The 21,694-nt window shown below is 41.2% G+C and overlaps 3 protein-coding genes across 3 annotated transcripts; all 3 read right to left on the reverse strand.

The window, feature by feature from the left end:
- Positions 1-265: 265 nt before the first annotated feature.
- LOC116138457 (G-type lectin S-receptor-like serine/threonine-protein kinase At4g27290) lies at positions 266-3,823 on the reverse strand. Its single transcript, XM_031424171.1, has 7 exons — positions 2,434-3,823; positions 2,124-2,240; positions 1,784-1,935; positions 1,485-1,695; positions 1,114-1,351; positions 888-1,038; positions 266-792 (listed from the first exon to the last, which is right to left on the reverse strand). Exons 1-7 carry the CDS (start codon positions 3,707-3,709, stop codon positions 487-489), a joined length of 2,451 nt encoding a protein of 816 aa, XP_031280031.1. The 5' UTR covers positions 3,710-3,823; the 3' UTR covers positions 266-486.
- Positions 3,824-11,353: 7,530 nt separating this feature from the next.
- On the reverse strand, positions 11,354-19,305 carry LOC116138458 (G-type lectin S-receptor-like serine/threonine-protein kinase SD1-1). Its single transcript, XM_031424172.1, is given in 10 exon segments — positions 11,354-11,818; positions 12,542-12,661; positions 12,888-12,955; positions 13,365-13,449; positions 17,567-17,863; positions 17,956-18,106; positions 18,176-18,200; positions 18,203-18,409; positions 18,548-18,758; positions 18,875-19,305. Coding segments are annotated over 10 exon segments (1,698 nt in total). The 5' UTR covers positions 18,944-19,305.
- Positions 19,306-19,752: 447 nt separating this feature from the next.
- On the reverse strand, positions 19,753-21,114 carry LOC116138460 (G-type lectin S-receptor-like serine/threonine-protein kinase At4g27290). Its single transcript, XM_031424174.1, has 2 exons — positions 20,319-21,114; positions 19,753-19,823 (listed from the first exon to the last, which is right to left on the reverse strand). Exons 1-2 carry the CDS (start codon positions 21,112-21,114, stop codon positions 19,753-19,755), a joined length of 867 nt encoding a protein of 288 aa, XP_031280034.1.
- Positions 21,115-21,694: the final 580 nt, after the last annotated feature.

The following is a 21,694-nucleotide window of genomic DNA, read 5'->3' on the forward strand; positions in this document are numbered from 1 at the left end:
TTGGAACAATTAAAGATAAGAATATGAAAAGTGATTTTGGATTGTTGACCAGCTTTCTTAAAGAAGGAAAAATTTTACGTAATGGTTATCCAGTCATTTATATTTTATTTGGGCTCATCCATTAACCATGCATAGTTAAAGAGCACTTTCATGTCTGAAAAAATATGCACTTTCTGGCTTAAGAAAGGGAAGAGCAACAGCCTGAAATTAAGCACATAGGTCAGTGGCTAGTTTTCCTTTTAAGAATCAACTCAACCTTCTATATAAATATATAATTTTACTAACTTTAAGGCATAACATAACCAATCACTGTTACGAGAATTGCCCTGAAACAAATCTCCACTTTACATCAAACATTTGTATAATATCTCCAAGAAACTATTCAATGACAATAAAGTCCTTTAAGCTTATGATTCAAATAGAACATATCTGCATAATTACTCTATGCCCAAACAGGAAACTACTATTAAACTTCGGCATGAAATTCTATCTTCCTACCGGAATGGTTATACTCAATGCATTTCCTGTATTAGATGTGTCTTTACTTGATGATGTATCTGTGCTGAGACCTCTTTCTGTGAAGAAACCTGGCTCACTTGGTCGAGGCAACGCTACATCTTCATTTGCTAACATAAAAACTACAGACGACATATCTGGTCTGTTTTCTGGGAACTTCTGAACGCATAATAAACCCACTTGAATACATCTTTGAATTTGAGATTCGTTGTAAGAATCTTTTAAACACCTATCCATTAGTTCCAGGGTCCTTCCATCATTCCATAGCAACCAGGCCTGAAAATATTACAACACATATACTTCATTTATTCACCAAAAGGGATAGTGTGTGAAAAAGGAAGAAGCATATCAGACTTATCAGTTCTACTTACATGTCCGATAAGATTATGATGGTGATCCAGGTGACAGAACCCTTTATTCCTTTTTCCACTTATTATCTCTATCAGAAGCACTCCAAAGCTATAAACATCTGATTTCAGTGAGAATATACCTTCTGTTGCGTACTCGGGAGACATGTAGCCACTACAACAAATTATACGAGCATAAGAACTTCCAACTTGAATATACATGATTATAGATTATAGTAGTAGAACTTACTATGTCCCGACGATTATCTTTGTGTTCACTTCTGTGTCATCACCTCTGAAAATTCTTGCCAACCCAAAATCTGAAATTTTAGGATTCAAGTTATTGTCTAACAAAATATTGCTCGTCTTCAAATCTCGGTGAACGATTTGAAGTTTAGAATCTTGGTGGATGTAGAGAAGTCCCCGTGCAATTCCAGTAACAATTTCAAAGCGCTTTTTCCATGACAGTAGTTCCCTTCTTACCTTATCTGAACATGATTGCCAATTTCAGTAACTTTAATTTTGAAAGTAAGTTCAAACAATGCATAATAATGAATGGCTTTAAGCTTAACTAATATATGTGTAACTAGCAAGAAGGGCAAGGGATCCAGATGTGCTAACCGAAAATAAAATAATCCAAGCTCTGATTGGGCATATACTCGTAGATCAGTATCCTTTCGTCTCCCTCAATGCAGCTCCCAACCAGCGCAACAAGATTCCTGTGTTGAAGTTTGCCAATTAAAGCTACTTCATTCTTGAATTCTTCCAGACCCTGTCTTGATTTTTTCGAAAGTCTCTTCACTGCAATATCTTGTCCCTCCAAAAGAGTTCCCTGTTGACCATTCATAATTTAGCAAGAGGTTCAAGATACCATATAAATTTCTGTTGAGAGTTTCACAAACATATAAAATTTCTGTTACCTTGTATACAGGACCAAATCCACCCTCACCAATCATATTGGCTTTGGAGAAATTGTTAGTAGCAGCAACAATGGTAGCCAAATCAAACAAAGGTACTTCTATGTCCTCCTTCCTATTCTCCACGCATATTAAAGTTTGAACTTCTTCCTTACCTGCTCAACCATGAACAAACACATCACTTTTATTTATTTATTGATTTTTAACACAAATAACAACAGAGACCTCCCTGAAAAATTGAATAAAGCTTTGACAGATCTGGTTGTTTAATTTTATTCATAATATTCCTGCTAATACAGACTTTATCAGAATTAAAATCTGCAAAGAGTGATGAATGTATTACCTTTGCTCGTCGTTTTCTTCCAAGCTTTGTAGACTAAAAGGCCCAATATTAACAAGCAACAAATGGTTGAGACCACCACGACGATCTTTATTATTTTCCTTTTATGCGAATCATTAACTGATTTTAGAGCAGAGAACATCAAGAAACTTGATCAATCCTTTAGATTTTAAAAATAAAAAATAAAGCAAGAAACAAATTGAAAAAAAAATATATATATATTTCTCAGACTGTTAAACTGTACATCAAAACCTAACCTTCAGGAATACTTTAGCATTTAATTTAGTTGTGATAAAAAAGGAAAAAAACTTACCTAGTTCTGAAGCTGGAACCCGTATATATAAATCCTGTCCCCAACTGAAACTTCCTGAACATTCTTTTATATCAGTCAGGTCTCCAGACCACATCAAACAACCACTACCTTTTCCGCTTATATCTGAATTAGCATAAGCCATGCAAGAACAATTCTTCAAGCACTTCGCCCAACATTCCTGAGTATTCATACTTTGGTTGGACCAATTATTATCAGGGACTTTCATACGAACAAGCTTCAGAAACCCTTCTCTATCGGGGCAATCTGACTCTTGTGATTTCTTTACACATGTTGTAGTCTGAGGTGTGCCCCAGTCATCTTGTGATTTGGGCACAAACCCCTTCAAGCATTCACACATCGGTGTCCTGCTGGTTCTGCAGTTGGAGTTAGCACCACACTGCTCAAAATGGTCACATGTGTCAAACGGCCAAGAGTACAGAATTTCCCATGCTCCGCTCCCCTGATTAAAAACAAAACGTTGCATTGTACCGGAAGATTGATTCACAATTAATCGTGTGAGAACTGTGTCGTCGAAAGGCTTATACATGTAATACAACTCATCTTCGTTATGCACCACCATTAGTTTGAAGACCTTGTTGTGGGTCATGGGAATACCACCAAACTGCACGCCATTCCATGGTCCGCTGCGGGCCACTTTTTTTGACGAAGAGCTAATATATAATTGAGGTGCGTCATTAATCTCGAGTCTGAAACTAAAGTCTGTAGCAGATGGATCATCAACACTTCTCCATGATGTAAGATATCGCTCAAAACCGGTTTTTAAGTTCCATCCAAGCTTCATTCCTGTTAACAATGTATCTGATGGATAATCAAAGCTTTGCCACATGTAGTTCTCAGAACTCCTGTCAGTACTCTCCCTGAGGATAAAGTTCCCAGAATCTAGGAGTTGTACCTCTGGATTTGCTAGAATCCTTGATGAATTAGAGGACCAGAGAATTCTCTTTCCTTCGTCGATGAGTACAAGGCTTCCGTTACTGGAAATAGTTAGAACTCCGGTTTTATCAGGAATGGGTTTGTTTCTGTTGGCAACCCACACAATTACCTGAGGAGTTATCTTGTACCATATTCCTAAGAACCTGTTGTTTGAGTTCCCTGGTGTGAAGAAGCCTAGCTCATATCTCTGGGATGACGAAGTTAATGTCTCACCATCTCGAATAGATTGTCCAGAAGATATCGTATCAGCTGCAAATGATAACTCCAAGGTTGATAAAAGGGTCAAAGAAAATAAGAAAGTGAAGAATGAAAGGATCTCCATAATTATTTCAGAGAGAAAATTGCCTCCTGCATAAATTTTGGAAAAGAATGTCCTTTAGAGCTTTCATAAAAGTCTTCTCCTAGCTGACAACCCAGACTAGATTTTTTTTTTTTTTTTTTTCCTCTCATAGGCTTTGTTAAAAACTGAATGATTACAAGGAAAATGAAAGAGATATTATTAATCAAATAAATTGGAATTATTTCTAAAATTAACATTTCTTTCGTACTAGAAGTAATTTGCTATGAAAAATGAATAAGGCCATCCAAAGTTGAACCGTAATAAGGATATAGATTCTGTACAGGTCTAGTCTAATGAATAGTCTGGGATTCAGTTCTTGCTGGAAAATTTGAGAGGTTATTTAGGTTCCTAGTTTCAACAATTACTGTAGTCAGATAGGATTGAAATTCTGAAGAATTTTCAATCAGATAACCAAGTTTATTAATCAGTGTCGCCAGCGAAAAGGTTACCTCAGTCCTTAAATTGTTTTGGAGCTTCTATGTTGCTAGTCTGTTGTCCATATACGTACCACACTTTTATTTTAGGACTTTTGGCTTCGAATTTGTGACAATCCGTTGAAATTTTGTAAGTTAATCGTCCCTGTAAACGGCTACCATTCATGGCCCTATATTAACACTCGCTTTAGTGAAGGACTTGAGGTCCACAGAGTGTTATTATTAGCCTGGAAAAATGGTTATATACGTATTTATATAATGATCCAATGCAGTCATTTTCTAAAGCAAACATTTTCATCTAAGAAATATCAAGTTCAGGGGGATACTTCTTCCAAAAAACCTTCAGCCCTACAAAATGCCGTGGGAGGTATCCCGTCAAGTTCACAGCTTGACCCTGCTATAAGAAGCTACCTGTAGAAGTTTGACAATACTCTCCAGACGGTCAACCAAAGGTTGGACCGTTTGGACCAAGGCACACCATCTAAGTCAGCTACGGCGGTACAATCACAAAAAACGCCTGCAGGTCGCACGAAAGTGCGGCAAAGGGAGATAGTCCGTGTCGCGAGCACTGCAGCGCATAGATAAAAGGGTAAGCAAGTGGAAAAAAGCAAGCCCACGGGCTCCAAAGGGCCAACAAACACCGATCGCGTCCCAAACAAAATACCAGTCTCGTTGAGACTCGGTGAAAAGACGCAGCCCGAGCTGTCCCATGCCACGTCGCAGGTACACACCTATAAAAGTGCTGGACGGGGTGATTCTTATCACCGTCAGCAAAGCAATCCTGGTCGTCACCGTGGGAGAGGGTCCCACACTTCGCAGGGCAGTTCTTACCACCACGAAGGTTGTAAGAATACCCCGCACCTTTCATCGCCATCACATGCCTCTAGTCAGCGTATGTCAAGAGTGGCTGGAACCGCCGGCCGAGGCGAAGAGGAACCCGACCTCCGGACATTCCTCAATCGTAATCGCGAGAATCGAACTCGCATGGGTGAAAGCAACCCCCAAGTGGCTCCATTGTCGAAAATTGAGGAGCTGTAGCGAGCTCTAGACAGGCTAAGGGCTCAACAAAATGAGCAGGGACAGGTCGCATCTGCGTCCCCCTTCTCTCCCAAAGTGTTAGCTGCTCCACTCCCACTGGGATTCAGGATGCCCAACATGCAGGCGTTTGATGGAAATTTTGATCCGCAGGATCATCTATATGAATTTAATGACCTGATGGAGCTTCACCAGGTCTCGGACTTGGCAAAATGCCGCTGTCTAGCAGTGACATTGACCTCCCATGCCAAGTGATGGTTCAGGTCACTCCCAGCAGTATCGATCAGTTCGTGGCCTCAGATGAGCACGACGTTCCTAAAGCATTTCCAAGCGAACCAGAAATTTTCGATGCCTTTGAGCTACCTCAGTAATATAAGCCAAGAAAGGGATGAATCCTTCCAGTCTTACATTGACCGTTTCCACAGAGAACTCAACAAGGTGGCTCATACTCCCGAAGAGTCTGTTCGGACTCTCATCATAGCCGGGGTTCGCCCACAAACCGACCTGTGGAAAGAATTACAAGCTGAGGACGATGTTTCCCTCACAGGATTCTACAACCTTGCAAAAAAGTACCTTCGAATAGAAAATTCATTGGCGGCACTCCGCCATTGAGACCCCGGCGCTTCGAGCAGTATGTCTGGTCGGGGGGAAAGTAGAAGAGCTGATCGTAGAGGAGACACTGATGATTAGCGAAAAGGGAAGAAACCCCGCTACGAGCACAAAAAGTTCTATGCTCTTGTTCCTCGTCGCGATCGCGATAGACTTCAATATACTCCACTAAATGTGTCTGTATCTGCCATTCTTGATAAATCCAAGGAGGCCAGTCTGCTCGGTGAGTCAGAACCCATGAAAACTCCTGCGACGGCTAGAAACAACAAAAAATACTGTCGCTTCCATCAGGACAATGGGCATCATACCGATGAGCGCCGAACTCTAAAACAAGAAATCGAAGAGCTCATCAAGAAAGGGCACTTCAAGGAGTATATTGATGACTCCGCTCTCGCAAAAGAGAAGAGCCAAGAGGAACAAAGGAAAAAGCGTCGTGATCGTAGAGGGTATAGTAGCGTCAACATAATCTTTGGAGGACTGCACCTCGCGGGAAACACGCGAGGTGCGTAGGAAAGGTACGCTCGCGAAGCTCATCACGACCCGATCAGGGTGATGAACACATCGCAGCGACCACAAAAGGCTCGAAAGGAGGAGCCGATCACCTTCTGCGAGAAGGAGGCAGCTCGCTTGCATCATCCTCACAACGACGCCTTTGTGATCACGCCCCTCATAAGGCACCATAACATCCGCAGAATACTCGTGGACAACAGAAGCACTGTGAATATTCTGTTCCAGACCGCTTTCGAAAGAATGAACCTGGACGAGGCCAACCTGAAGCCCGCCTCAATCCCTCTTTACGGCTTTATAGGGGACCACCTGATCCCCAAAGGAATGATCCAACTCCCAGTCACACTGAGTGACTACGACGAGGTGACTAAGGTAACTAAATTCTTGTTCATGGATTGCCCATCGGCCTTCAATGGAATCCTGGGGCGACCCCTATTGAGAAGCTTCAAGGCAGTCACTTCCATATACCATCTCAAGATGAAGTTCCCCACCCCAACGGGGATAAGGGAAGTGAACGGATCGCAAAGCGCATCTTGCGACTGCTACATAAAAGCGGTGTAGATGGCATATAAAGGAAAGGGCATTTCGCGAAGTACTCCCCGACAGGCTATGGCGATTAGCTAGATCGAGCAACAGCCTGGCCTAGCAGAGGATAATATGGATCCTCGAATTCAGGAAATCCCTTCCAGCGGCCCAGTTGGGGATTTGTCCGAGGTATCAGTCGATCTGAAAGAGCCGAGCCGAGCCGAGTGTTAAGAATCGGGAGCAGTCTCAACCCTCAACTCGCGTTCGAATTAATAAGTTTCCTGAGAGAAAATATCGATGTGTTTGCCTGGTCGCACACGGATATGGTCGGGATTAGCCTGGATATCATTTTTCATGCGTTAAACATCGACAGTAAAGCAAAGCCAGTTCGCCAGAAAAGAAGAGCAATGGATCCGGAGCGGTATGCCGCCTTGAAATTAGAAGTGGAAAACCTATTTCAAAATGGGTCCATCTGAGAGGCGCTCTACCCAACCTGGGTTGCCAACCTGGTTCTGGTAAAGAAGCCAAATGGCAAGTGGTGAACCTGCGTCGACTTCAGCGACCTCAACAAGGCTTGCCCTAAAGACAGCTTCCCTCTGCCAAGCATTGACTAGCTCGTGGATGCCACCTTAGGGCACGAGCTGCTAAGTTTCATGGACGCATACTCGGGATACAATTAAATTTCGATGTATGGGCCAGACGAGGAGCATACGTCCTTCATTACAGACCAGGGGCTGTATTATTACCAAGTCATGCCTTTTGGCCTCAAGAATGCCGGTGTGACCTACCAGCAATTGGTTAACCGAATGTTCTTTGACTAGATCGAAAAGACAATGGAGGTCTATGTGGATGACATGCTGGTCAAATCCCAAGTCGCCTCAGAGCACATTGCGCATCTCGCTGAGATGTTTGACATCCTCCGGCTGTATAAAATGAAACTGAATCCTCTCAAGTGTTCGTTCGGAGTATCGTCAGGAAAATTCCTAGGGTACATGGTTAACCAGCGAGGGATGGAAATAAACTCCGAGAAGATTCAAGCTCTACTCGATATGGAGAGCCTGACCAGCAAAAAACAGGTCATGTGTCTTAATGGGCGAATAGCGGCACTTAGTCGCTTCATATCGAAGCTAACAGATCGCTGCTTACCATTCTTCAATGTCCTAAAGGCCAACAAGAAGTTCGAGTGGACACCTGAGTGCGAACAGGCGTTCCAAAGCATAAAAGAACACCTCGGGAAACCACCTCTCCTGTCCAAGCCTTTTCCACATGAAATCCTGCTCCTGTACCTGTCCGTCTCTCAGTTCGCGGTTAGTGCAACTCTAATTCAGGAAGAGGAAAAGGCACAATGTCCAGTATACTATATGAGCAAGTGTCTGACGGATGCCGAGATACGGTAACCGAAAATGGAGCGATTAGCCTATACCCTACTGATCGCTTCTAGAAAGCTGCGACCTTACTTTCACGCCCATGCTATACATGTGATGACCAGTTACGCACTCAGGCAGGTTCTCCAGAAGCCAGAGGCCTTAGGTAAATTGCTTAAATAAGCCATGGAATTGAGTCAGTTCGATCTGAAGTACAAGCCAAAATTGACTATCAAAGGGCAAGAAGTTGTTGACTTCATCTCAGAATTTTCCTATCTTCCGAGTGAGCAACAGCCTAGCGAAGCCATTCAGGAAAATATTCAGAACCTGTCGACCTGGAGCCTCTACGTTGACGAGTCATCGAACAGGAAAAGGGCCGGTGCAGGTCTTTTCTTTGTGAGCCCCGAAGGGGCTCACATTCATGGCATTCTTCGGTTCTAATTTAAAGCAACCAACAATGAGGCTGAGTATGAAGCTCTGCTCGCCGGGTTGCGGTTGGCCAGAGAAATGGGTGCAACCGCGATCAGTGTCTACAGTGACTCCATGCTGGTCATCAACCAAATTTTGGGGAAATATCAAGCTAAGAAAGAAAACATGGTCCGTTATTTGAAAAAAGCTAAGGCCGCACTTGAGCCGTTCAAACACTTTGAAATCACTCAGATTCCCAGAGATAGTAACTCTGTGGCGGACGCCCTGGCAAGGATAGCCTCATCGTTGGATTTAGAAGCACCAGATAACATTCCTGTTCAGTTCGTCAAGGCTCCAAGTATCAGCCCGACCGAACAGGCCGTGAATGTGATGCAATCAGATTCCTGGATGACTCTCATTTTCCAGTACCTCAAGGATGAGATCTTGCCATACGACAAGGTCAAGGCAAGGGTCCAGCGAACAAGATATGCTCGGTACACCCTCATGAGGGACCAGCTGTATAGGAGAGGATTTAGTGCCCCTCTTCTCCGATGTGTAACCAGCAAAGAAGCAGACTACATCATGAAGGAAATTCATGAAAGGATCCGCGGTAATCACACCGCCGCTCGATCTCTTGTAAACAAGGTTGTTCGTCAAGGGTACTATTGGCCCCGAGTTCAAGATGACGCTTACAACTTTGTAAAGAGGTGCGATAAGTGTCAACAGTTCGCCAATATACCGTGAGCTCCTTCCCACGAACTGATAACTATGACTAGCCCTTGACCTTTTTCTATGTGGGGGATCGATCTCATCGGCCCCATGCCAGTTGGAAAAGGGGGAGTCAAATATGCCGTGGTCGCGGTAGATTACTTCACCAAATAGGTAGAAGCCAAACCGCTAGCCGCAATCACGACCAGAAAACTCAAAGACTTCGTTTTCAAGAATATTGTGTGCCGCTTTGGAATTCCTCACACCTTCATTTCAGATAATGGAAAACAATTCGACAACGAGGAATTCAAACAGTTTTGCGACAAGCTGGGCATCCATAAGAAATTCGCCTCTGTCACAAGACCACAAACAAATGGTCAAGTTGAAGCTGTCAACAAAACCATCAAGCACAATCTGATGGCCAAACTTGACGCAGCCAAAGGAAATTGGGCCGACGACTTCCCCGAAGTACTATGGGTGTACAGAACAACTCCAAGAACCTCCACCTCGGAAACACCCTTTTCGCTGGCATATGAGTGCGAAGCAATGATTCCCGTTGAGGGAGGAACTGGTTCATGTAGGAGAGACTTGTACAATGACACCGACAACAAAGCATTCATAAGGGTGAGCCTAGACGTTGTTGAAGAACATCGCAGCAAGGCTTCGCTAAGGATAGCAGCCTATCAGCAATGCACGTAGAAGTTCTTCGATTCAAAGGTCTGGTGAAGAGACTTCCAGGTCGACGATCTGGTGTTAAAGGAAGTTCTTCTCAGAACCAGGGAACCAAGTGCAGGAGTTTTAAGGTCGAACTGGGAAGGTCCGTACCGCATTGATAAAGTAATCAGACCAGGGACTTATCATCTCAAAAGGTGGAACGGTTCCAAGTTATCCCGAGCTTGGAATGCTGAGCACCTTCGGGCATACTATCAGTAATTCCAAACCCAGCTTTCCTTGTAAATTAATTTCTGATTTTTGTAAGTCGTTTCTTTGTAAAATTTTATCTCGAGCGTTTGTAACAATCTTTGTATGTGAGATATGTTATCTTTGACTCAATGAATGTAAGCAATCAGAAAGTACTCATGTATAATGAAACGAACAGAAATTGTATAAGTCAAAAATGTGAATTTTATTAATAAGGAGTACATAGGCAAAAAGATATGGCTGAGAACCCTAAATTGACTCCTAAAGAGGCGACCTCGACGTCCTAAGGCTGGTCAGTTGGAGGTTTGTCTGAAGCATGTCCCAAACCACCCGCTTGGGAGGTCGCTGCTTCATCATCCTCCCGCGCCATTGTCATAAGGGTTTCGCGTCAGTCCTCCGGGAGGTTGGACATGTCGAGTCACGGATTCCTTGGTCGTAGGGCATAGATAGACTCGATCGCCCATTCGGCAGCCCTCTCCTCGACCTCCGCAGTCTGTTTCTACATCTCCTCTGTCAAGGAAGCAACTTTCCCTTGACTTTCCTGAAGTTCAACTTCAAGAGCTTGCCTTAGCTTCTCAGAAGCCTCTCTCTCCTACTCTGCTCGCGAGACCTGCAGGGAGGTCGCTTTCAGTTCCTGGTCCTCCTTCTCGGCCTGCTTGGAGAGTCTGGCTATGGTCCTTTGCAGCTCCTTTATCTCTTCTCACTGCTTCTTGAGCTGCGTCTTCTAGAAATCAACTGTGAGAAGAGCCGCGTCCCTTTCGTTCTGGAACCTGTTCGCCGATTCGGAAGATAAGTTTCTCTCCGTTTCGGCGGCTTCCAGTCTTCGCCTGAGTGTTATGTTCTATTCCTTCAATGTAACCTCCCCCTTTGCGGCTCCCAGTTGCGGCTCCCAGTTGAGCCTTCTCCAAAGACATTCGCATGTAGAGAAGGGCCTACGAATAAAGAAAGATAGAGTTAGTAAATCAAAAGAAGCTAAGGATAGTCCTCACCAAGGACAGTTCGCTCACCTTGCTTAAGTGCTGGACCGATGTGGACATTAGGTCGACATTGTTGAAATTTGTGAACTACTCGAATGATTCCGAGAGTCCGCATTCCAGTAAGGTATAAACCACCGGTTACAGGTACTCTGGAAGGTTCCCCAGCGAGTCCAACACTGGGGTATCCTTCTTCGTGCCTTCAGTAGCGGCCGCGTCGACCATCGGTTCCTTGCCCGACCTCCTTTCAACATCCTTCTTCGACCTCTTCAGCTGCTCGCCCTCAGATTCGGTCTTTGACTCCTTGACCTGAATCTGCCTCCTCTTCTTTCGCTGAGCCATTGTTTTCATCTTTGGGCGAGTAGGCGACGGCTGGGAGACCTTCATGGTTCGCATTGGCGCGTCTTCCGCCGGCGGCTGCTGAGAAGTTTCGGAAGGTCGTGCTGGTTGGCCCGAGGTCATGCCCTCAGTCGAGGGGACGGTTTGAGCAGTTTTGGCCGCCTTAGCTTTCTTCAACCGAGGAAAATTAAGAGGCCTTCGCCGAGGCTGCTCTGGCTCCTTTGGTGGCATGGTTGTTGCATACAAGACAACGTTAGTGAAGGCATTCTATTCCATGACTAGGAAGAGAATCAGTTAGCAGAGCTTACTCGGTGGACGCGCTTGCGTTAAAGAAACTGTATTTTCACAAATTCGCGGTCGTCACAAGTTTCTTCGCGTCGAGCTTGTCCTCTGGTAGGGAGCCGAAGTGCAGGATTCTTCTCTTATCGTGGAGCAGCCCTATTTCGATCGTCTTGTTAACTATCAAAAAGAAAAAATTAGGTCGTTAGAACGGACACGCTTCGAACGCAATGAGTTCGCCAAAACAAAGCAAAAATGCAAACGAAGAGAAAGAGGCATACTCGGTTCTTGGAAGCGGCAATGACCATCGTAACGAAAGAAGAAAAACTTCATTTCGTAGGCCCCCGCGTTGCTGGGATAACTGTGTATCCCGTCGGCAATGGTTGGTCGCCTGGACAAGTAATATGAGTCCTTATCCTTGCTCTTTTTCAGAAAATACGAGCAGTCGAGCTCCAAGGCGGTCAGCTCGCCCAGCCCATTTTCCTAGCATGCAATGTACATTGCAACAGCAATGACGTATGCGTTCGAGGTCAACTGCATCGACGCGACCCCGAAGTAGTCTAGAAACGGCTTGATGAAAGGGTATAGGGGGATAAGTCCTCCACCCTTGATAATCTCCTCGGAGATCGTGGCCAGGCCGCTTGACGGGTATCGCGACGAATGTGTCAGGTCGTGGAAAACGTCCACCTCGATACCGTATTGGCTTATTACCCTCTTGAGCTCTTCCTCGGTAAGTACCGAGAAAACCTCGAGAGGGGTGCTAGGAGCACCCTGCGGGGACGAGCTGGTTCCCTGCTCGGAACTGGCTGCTGAGGAGTCCATTTTCCCAGTCTGCAAAAGCGACAAGGAAAATGGTTATTTGGCCTCTGTACGCTATGTCGTACGATGACGTGGGAGAACACAGACTCCCCAATTGTCAAAGAAAACCCTAACAGCCCGATTCGAGCCACCATTCATGGCTCGAACCCGACGCAAACGTTTCGTCTCTGATGGGTTATCGAAAGACTGACGCCATTAACTCATGAAAATAATGAAACAATGGCAGAGAAGTTCTTACCTCTTGGAGTATGACGACTGTTTCTGCTTCAAATGCCGGAAAAATGCAGGTTTGGAAGACAAAGGTTCCTGGTTTATGAAAGTCTTTTGTTGTCTGTGAAAAAGGCTCTGGTGACATTGCCTAATAACGATTTGAGGTTTTTATAGTGTGTGAATCGGTGTTTGGACCTCCCGGAATTGAAACGACATTTGGGCGGCAAAGGTTTCTGCCGTTGATCTCGACCACATGTCACTCATCAGTAGAGAAGGGTGAACGAAACGATTGGATAAAGTCAAACTTTCATCCTTCTAGTTGAAAAGCTCAAACGACGGCCATACCTCTCTCAGAGCATTAATTGCGTCTCAAATCCTCATTTAATGCTCTGATAAGGGGCGTTGTTCCAACGTAAAATGCATTTAATGTTCTGGTAAAGTGCACTGTTCCAGCATGCAACGCATTAAATGTGATTGGCTGTCATTCATCACGCAAAAAACACACCTGTCAGCGCTGGGATTGCTTCATTAAATGCATCCCTATCACCAGAACAACGTGTGACGTCAGACAAGATCAGGCCGCCCGCCCTCTGCAAACAATGAACATGCGAGGTCACGCTCATAAAAATGCCATCCCAACCTACTTTCAAACTGGCCAGAATTTCCAGAAATCATCCCGTTGTGGCATGACTTATAGTTTCCAAGGTTCAATTCTCAAACCTTAAAAACTAGGGTACTTTTGTTATGCCTAAAGAATATAAGGGCTAACGTCAGGTCCACTTAGCCCACAAAAGTCAAAACATTGGGACAACCACCGCCTGTTCCCGTCAGGATAGTGGGTGCACGTCAGGCTAGTCAAGAGCCGTGGTGCTCCCACGTGTTCAATCCCTGCTCTAAATCGCGCAAATCACTCTGGAAGGTGGGCAATGTGACATAAAGAAGGATTTGCATGAATAATCCCACCAACTTACAGATTTAGTGATCATTGCCTCATTACATCTCACTATAAATTGGAAGCTCATCTCTCATTGAAGGGGATTGGCACATTTTACACTTGATTAATTATCCTCTCTTTCCTAGAATTCTTAGCATTCAATACCTTGTAATATTATTGTAAAGTCAGTCAGCTAAAAGCGACCTGACCTTTATCATCAATATAAGCATTAGTGGATGTAGGAATTGATACCTTAGCATCCGAACCACTTTAAAAACTGTCCTCATTGCATTTACTATCTCTTTATCCATTACATTCACGTGTGTTTTCTGAGTCAGCACAGCATTTCACACGTGCGTTTCGTTGGTGCAAAAATCACGCATCAACAATAATGTTCATTAATTACAAGGAAATTGAAAGAAACTGGAATAGTTTCATAGGTTAACCTTTCTTTCCAATTGGATTAATTGACCATGAGAGAATATTCAAGGGAATCCATGCTTGACTTGGAAAAAGGGTATAGGACTAAAGAATCTGAGCAATTCTACTGAATGGTTTGGGATTGATTTTTAGCTTGAACAATTCTAGAGCTTATTTCGGAGTCACTTCACGGTGTCTACAGTACCATTTCCGAGCTCTTCTTTTAAGTCATTCCCATTTTTTCTTTTTACATCTCTTACTATGGTCGGACAGAACCGATGATTTTGAAGGATTTTAAAGGAAATAATCAAGTTTGTTAATCAATGTCAACACCAAAAGCATTTCCTTAACTTCTTTGAACTACTTGTGCGCAATACAGCTGTAATTGTTATTAATGGACTTTCAGCATCAGGCTCGTCACAATCCTTTGAACTTTCTAAGACGCGTTATTCTTTTAATTTCCCCCCGTAAACCATGCCATTCATGGTCCCAAAATCTTGGAAAGGCATTCAACACGATTGTCTTGAGTTACGGTAAAATTTTCATGGCCAATTGCAACACAACAGGTTTTCAGTTGGAAATAATCAGATAAGCCAGAATTCTGCTATTACATCGCAATCTTGGGAGCTTTAATGTATCATAGGGTCCATGATGGACTGTGTTTGTGACAGTTCCTGGAATTTTCATATATATACAGATAACTTGTTCAGCAAAGTTGAATGACTCATAACAGTTTCTATTTTCCAGTCAAACTCAAAGTTTGGAAGTTGCTGTCATAGACAATCTTCCTGTTGAACATGTTTGCAAAATGCCAGGTTTCATACACATACAAGATAAGCCCATAGAGTCAATTTTCTGGAGCAACTTTTTTCCATATATCATGTCTACAGTTGGGTCCAGCTTCTGGTGGAATTTGGATGTGTGTAAAACATCATTGACAATGACAAATCATTCAAAGTCAGATTCACATTTGATAAAATTCTTTGTCATACATTCTAACTCCCAATTAACGCCAACCCGGCAATTTTGAACAGAGATGTTAAGATGGTTTGAGTTTCATTTCGTAATTTCTTCTAAGACTTTTGTTCTTCCAGCATCAAAATCGTACCAACTTAAACCCATCTTTCTAATTCCTCTCTGAAACAAATCCATCATACCTAATTAAATGTTCTTCAGTCATTTTTGGGCCTTGGGCATCTGAATTTGTCCCAACAGATAGCAGATCTACAGATGGGATTGTAGTCGATTTTAGGAGAACCATGGAAAATCTTTTTTTTTTTTTTTTTCTTTTAATTTATGATAGGTCAGCTTATGAGCGCTTACGACCTTAAAACTATGGATTAGATAAAAACTTCAATGATTACTTCTATTAGCATTCGAGAAAAGATTCCAACTTAATACCTGTTATTTATTTTTAAACAAATGTTTGCTTTCAAACATGATGTTGGCAGAGTTTTAATTAAATTCCTATCTGACATTATGAGGCTCACTTAGTAATCATTTTCAACTAATGTTTTTTTAGTGGATAGACATCGGAATATCAGTTACGTTAATCCTTGGATCATGTTATAATTTAGTAATTTACTTTCAGTTAATTGCCCGTTAAATTTAATGGACGTTAAATCACTGTAAATGTCCGTTATAAAGACGTTAGTTGTAATATGTGTCAAATGCCGTTACGTTTACCGTCCATTGAAATCAGGACAGTCAATTCATCGTCAAATCAACACACCTTCAGGTTAACGGCTTAACGCCTTAATCTACACCGCTGATTTTCGTCATTAGTCAGATTGTCCTTACGTTTAATGCCGTTATAAACCGTTAATGTAACGCCTCGTTATCTTACCGGTAAATATAATGCATTTGTTATATCATTGTTAAATTTAATGCCCATGAATTCACCGTTAACTCGGTACTACCGTTTATACCCATAACCCACTAACTTACCGTTACAGTAAACTAACGTCCGTCTTTCAGCGTTAAAATTTTTTTTTCTGTCGTTTATATTTCTTAAATTTGAAGGATTTTCTTACAAATTTTTCTCAATTGGAAGCAAGTAGAGTATATTCAAATTTTAGAAGGTAAAAATGTGTGAATCAATTTGTTTTCTTTTTTATTTGATGAAATTGATAGCATATCTGCTCGTAGTCACTTTTGGCGAACCATGACATGAAAAAAATATCATTGATTGTTTGCTTAACTTCATATTTTTCAAACATGATGTTCGCAAGGTATTTGATTAAATTCCTAACATTCATTTCCATCCTGATGTAACTCTATGAATTCCCAGCTCTACTTTTGATTCACTAGACAAAATATGGGTGAAGATTCACTGTATGTTTCTTTATATTTTCAGGACAGTGACAGGCTCTCAGCATTTGCTGGTAATTTTCTGGTAAATGAGTTGTAATGTTCCAGTTCCTCTATTGACTATTTCTTATAGCATTTTCGAATGTCATCCATGTAACAGCTTCGAGATCTTCTCTTGCAGCATGGCTTGGCATTTTATTGACCAGGTTTACTTTGACTCTATTTATATATGTATCTTGCGGACTTACTTTCTAGCAAATGTAAATATATTTAGCTTGTTTTTTCATGTTTGTTGGCATTATATTGCTTGCTAATTTATTGTTTTGTTTTAATTTATTGAAACAAGATATTGGGAAAGAAGTGCTGAAGGGGTTTGATCAAATAGCTAATTAAGTGTTTGGTTAAATGCCAAAGTGAACTTAAAAGCAGAACACCTCAATATTTATTTGAATTTGTATTCTTTCAGAGAATAATGGCATTTTTAACTGAATTTTAAACAGATAGACTTCAAAAGCGGTTAAATTATTCTTAAGCTCTATATGAGGCCATTATGAAAATCGCATCAGTTCTATAGCATTGAACTAGTCGTTTGCCTATAGCTAGGGGATCACCCACTTAATTGGGATGTTGAATTTATGAAAGCAATTACCTTTAAAAATGTTGGGGGTATATAAAAACAAATACCTTGAAAATGTCAGGTGGGGTTTAGCATTGCATGGATTAACAACTGATAATTTATCTTCTGTAGACATTAATATATCAGATAAATGATAGAAGTGTATGGATGTTTTGATCACTCTTCAAAATGAGACTCTAATTTAGAAATTGTTCAACTAGTTTTCCTCTCATTAGTGTAGTATTTACATACAATTATACTAAGATAACAAATATTTGAATAAAAAAGTTAAATAAAAACTAAACTGATATTAATTTAACTCCTAAAACATATGTACAACTTTTAGATTGTAATCGTCTATGATTTACATGAGTATTCTACAGTATATTTTCATGATGGGCATAGCATGAATTATTTATCTACCTACCATCATAGTTATGGTTACCACATTTTCAGTGTTTGATTCTTCTTGTCTTGATAATGGTTCTGTATCAGCAGCACTTCTTTCAATGAAGAAACCAGGCTGTTTCGGTTGAGGCAATGTTGCTCCCTCGTTTGCCAACATGAAAGCTGCAGATGATATGTCTGGTGTGTCCTCTGGAAACTTTTGAACACATAATAAACCCACCTGAATGCATTGTAGTACTTCAAATTTAACACATGAATCCTCCAAACATGAATCCATAAGTTCTACGGCCTTGGTTTCATTCCAAAGCAACCATGCCTGCACAATTGGAAACCCATATCCCATACGCACAGAAATGAGTCATAGCCAGAGAGAGGATATATATATATATCTTACACGTTTCTACTTACATGTCCTAGGAGGTTGTGATGGTGAGCTGGGTGAGAGAACCCTCTATTCTTTTTGCCACTTACTATCTCTAGCAGAAGTACACCAAAACTAAAAACATCACATTTTGCTGAAAAGGTTCCATCGGTTGCATACTTAGACGACATATAGCCACTGCATAAAGAAGTATTAATTATAAACCATTTCACTAACATACATATGTTAATAGTTGATAGAACTTACAATGTTCCCATGACTCTGTTTTTGCATCTTCATCGTCATCTCTGAAGATTCTTGCCAAGCCAAAGTCTGAGATTTTAGGGTTTAGATATTTGTCTAGTAAAATATTACTTGCTTTGAGATGTCTGTGAATAATTTGAAGTTTAGAATCTTGATGGAGATAGACAAGTCCTCTTGCAATCCCCATAACTATCTCAAACTGCTTTGGCCATGTCAATAATTCTCTTTTCTTCGGATCTGCACATCAAGTTAATGTCATATTTAGATCTTTTACATTATGGTTTCAGAAAACAGGAAGTCTTAATATCATATTAAGCCTGAGTAATCAAAATTTATCTGACGTACTAGATGCTTAATGGTCAAAGAGGCTCTAACCGAAGATAAAATAATTCAAGCTTTTATTAGGCATGTACTCATAGATCAAAAGCCTTTCTTCTCCTTGACTACAGCATCCCAAAAGTGCTACAAGATTCTTGTGTTGAAGTTTGGCAATTAAAGTTGCTTCATTCCTAAACTCTTTGCCTCCCTGCCTAGAATTCTTTGACAACCTTTTGACTGCTATTTCTTCTCCATTAGAAAGAATGCCCTGCTTATATTTATACAGAAGATTAATGACATTAAAAAAAAAAAAAAAATCCCTAGATTCTTGAAAGGAGAAGAAACCTTTCAGCTGACAGTGGAAAAAATATAAATAGTTTTTACCTTGTAAACGCTGTCAAAGCCACCAACTCCAATAAAGTCTTCCTCAGAGAAATTTTTTGTAGCAGTCATAACAGTAGAGAGTTCAACTAGAGGTACCTCAATCTCCTCACTGTTTTCATGGCTTGTTCAATGGGTTACAGAAAGAAAAACTGACTATCAATACATAATATCTCCGCCATATTATATTATGTTCTTTGTTTTTGGTAAGATTGGATGAATACTGTTACCTCTTTTCTTTGTTTTCTTCCAAAGTTTGAAGAGTACTAGGCCCAAGAGCAACAATCCAGAAACAAGCGAAACAACAAGGATAGTTATCCTTCTTTTCTTTTCATTATCTGACTCAACAACAGCGAAATAAAGAAAATAAATTTGTTAAAAATTACCTTTCATCTGGTTGATTTATCAGGCTTATTTCTTTTTGCAGGAATGCCTTCACAGTAAACTGTATTATAGTTTCTACTTTAGCCACTTTCATTTGTCCCAAGTATATGGACATTCGACATAATACATGAACATCAAATCTGAAAGTAAAGTCCCCAGGGAACGGTCAATGGATCAATATTATTTCTCCATGACATTAAATGTCAAGCCTGGTAATTGTCTAGTCAAAGCTCAGCCACATATAACTTTTGGATGCTAAAATCATGTATATGAAAAAGCTTTCCTACTTGTCTAAGAGTTGAACTGGATTTTCTAATTCTCTGGGCATGTTCAAGACCAGCTAGTGCCCTTTGCTAATGTTTGGACTCCATGTGGATCAATGATGGGGTAGTTTATATTTTAGCCTACTCAACTTTCTCAGGGATCTTATTGTACCATTTTGGCTGATGCCTGTTGGAGTTTAAGGGAGAGGAGCATAGCTCAAACCTTTGAGATGATTAATCAAACATCTCCCTATGATGGATAAATCCTGGTGAACTTGTGGAAGAAGCTTCCAATGGTAATTTAGCTGATAAACGATGAAAAAGCCAAAGATGAAGAAGAAAGGAAGTTTCTCTTTTCATAGATCTGCAAAAGAATGTTGAAATGCTGGAAGAAGGATTTATTCATGTTATGAACATAAAGATCTTTCAAAGCAAACATCTTCTTTCTTGATTGTGCACTTGCAACTCTGATTAATGAGAAGATACTAATTCTTTTTCAGTCTAAGACATCAAAAGGGAAAGGAAGTAAACAAAGAGGACAACATTTCCATGCTTGGTTTTCCTGCAAGGTGGACTAAAGCCACAGGTCAAGTAGATTGCTTTAGCTTTATTGTTGTTAGTTAATTGTTCAGATTACTAATTTCTATTTATTTATTTATTTTTGTAGATTTTGCCACAGAAACCCTAATCCTAGATTCCTTTAACACAAATTATTGGCTATAGAGAATCAGCTGGGGTGACGAATTCTCAAATAGCCTTAAAAATGAATGAGCCAGTAGTACATCAAATAACACACATACCTAGTTCAGATGCTGGAACTCGAAGAAAAATATCTTGTCCCCAGGTGTATTGTTTTGAGCACTCTTCCATATCTGTCAGGTCCTTGAACCACATCAAACAGCCTGTACCTCCCCTAGTTAGATTGGAATTCGCGTAAGCCCTGCATGAACAGTTCTTGGTACATGCTGTTTTACATTCTTTGAGATTCATACTTTCGTTATACCAATCTATGTCAGGCAGTTTCATTCGCGGAAGCTTCAGAAACCCTTCTCCCCTTGGGCAATCTGATGGCAATTTCTTTATGCACTCCGTTGTTTGAGGTGTATTCCATTCATCTTGAGATTTGGGCACATACCCTTTCAAACACCCACAAATAGGTGTCTTACTAATTCTGCAGTTGCCATTAACACCGCACTCTTCATAATTGTCGCATAGATTAAATGGCCAAGAGTACATGACACACCATTCATTTCTCCCCTCATTCCAAACATAATGATGTATGGTTCCTGATCGATCCAATACTAAACGTGTGATAACTGTAGTATTGAATGGGTTATACGTAAAATACAACTCATCTTGGTTATCCACCAATCTCGGTATAAATATCGAGTTCTGAATCAGGGGAATGCCACCAAACCTGTATCCATTCCATGGTCCACTGCGGGCCACTTTTTTTGATCCTGTTCGAAGAATCAATTGAGGTAACTCAGTAATATCAAGTCTGTAAGTTGAGTCTCCAGGGGATGGATCATCAGCACTTCTCCAGGACGTTAGATATCGCTCAAATCCAGTTCTTAAGTTCCATCTCAACTTCATGCCTGATAACAATGTATCTAATGGAAGCTCTGCGACGCATAACTACCAGAACTCGTGTCAGTATTTTCCCTAAGAACAAGGTTTCCAGAATCTAGGAGCTGTGCCACTGGATATTCTGGCACACTTGATGAATTTGAAGACCAAATAATGCTCTTTTCTCCATTGAGAAGTACAAGGTTTCCATCATTGTTCACTGTTAAAACTCCATTCTTATCAGTGATTGGATTGTTTCTGTTTGCAACCCATACAACTGTTCCAGGACTAATCTTGTACCATATTCCGAGGTACCGGTTGTTTGAGTTGCCTGGAGAGAAGAAGCCTAGCTCAAAGCTTTGGAATGAGGAAATTAATGTTTCAGTACCATCTCTAATAGATTGGCCTGCAGTTATTGTATCAGCTGCAAATAACAACTCCCCGATTGATAGAATGATCAAAGACCAAACGGAGATCCGGAGTAGAAGGCGGCTCATTCTTGTTTATGAGAGAAAAATTGCAAACTGTATGCATGTTAAACAAGGAGTTTTCAACTGTTTCATAAGTTTAATCACAGTTGACCTTCTATTGGTGAATGGTTGAACTT

The sequence above is a fragment of the Pistacia vera genome, unplaced genomic scaffold (assembly GCF_008641045.1).
Source record: "Pistacia vera cultivar Batoury unplaced genomic scaffold, PisVer_v2 Contig341, whole genome shotgun sequence".
NCBI lineage: Eukaryota > Viridiplantae > Streptophyta > Magnoliopsida > Sapindales > Anacardiaceae > Pistacia > Pistacia vera.

What these genes read in the sequence shown, in the direction of transcription:
- LOC116138457 (XM_031424171.1), bottom strand. Translation starts at nt 3,709, where the DNA reads ATGGAGATCCTTTCATTCTTCACTTTCTTATTTTCTTTGACCCTTTTA. An exon ending in GGTTCCAGCTTCAGAACTAG is followed by an intron (nt 2,241 to 2,433) that starts GTAAGTTTTTTT and finishes CTCTAAAATCAG; the next exon opens with TTAATGATTCGCATAAAAGG. An exon ending in GAAGAAAACGACGAGCAAAG is followed by an intron (nt 1,936 to 2,123) that starts GTAATACATTCA and finishes ATGGTTGAGCAG; the next exon opens with GTAAGGAAGAAGTTCAAACT.
- LOC116138460 (XM_031424174.1), bottom strand. Translation starts at nt 21,114, where the DNA reads ATGAAGTTGAGATGGAACTTAAGAACTGGATTTGAGCGATATCTAACG. An exon ending in AGTTCCAGCATCTGAACTAG is followed by an intron (nt 19,824 to 20,318) that starts GTATGTGTGTTA and finishes ATCGTTTATCAG; the next exon opens with CTAAATTACCATTGGAAGCT.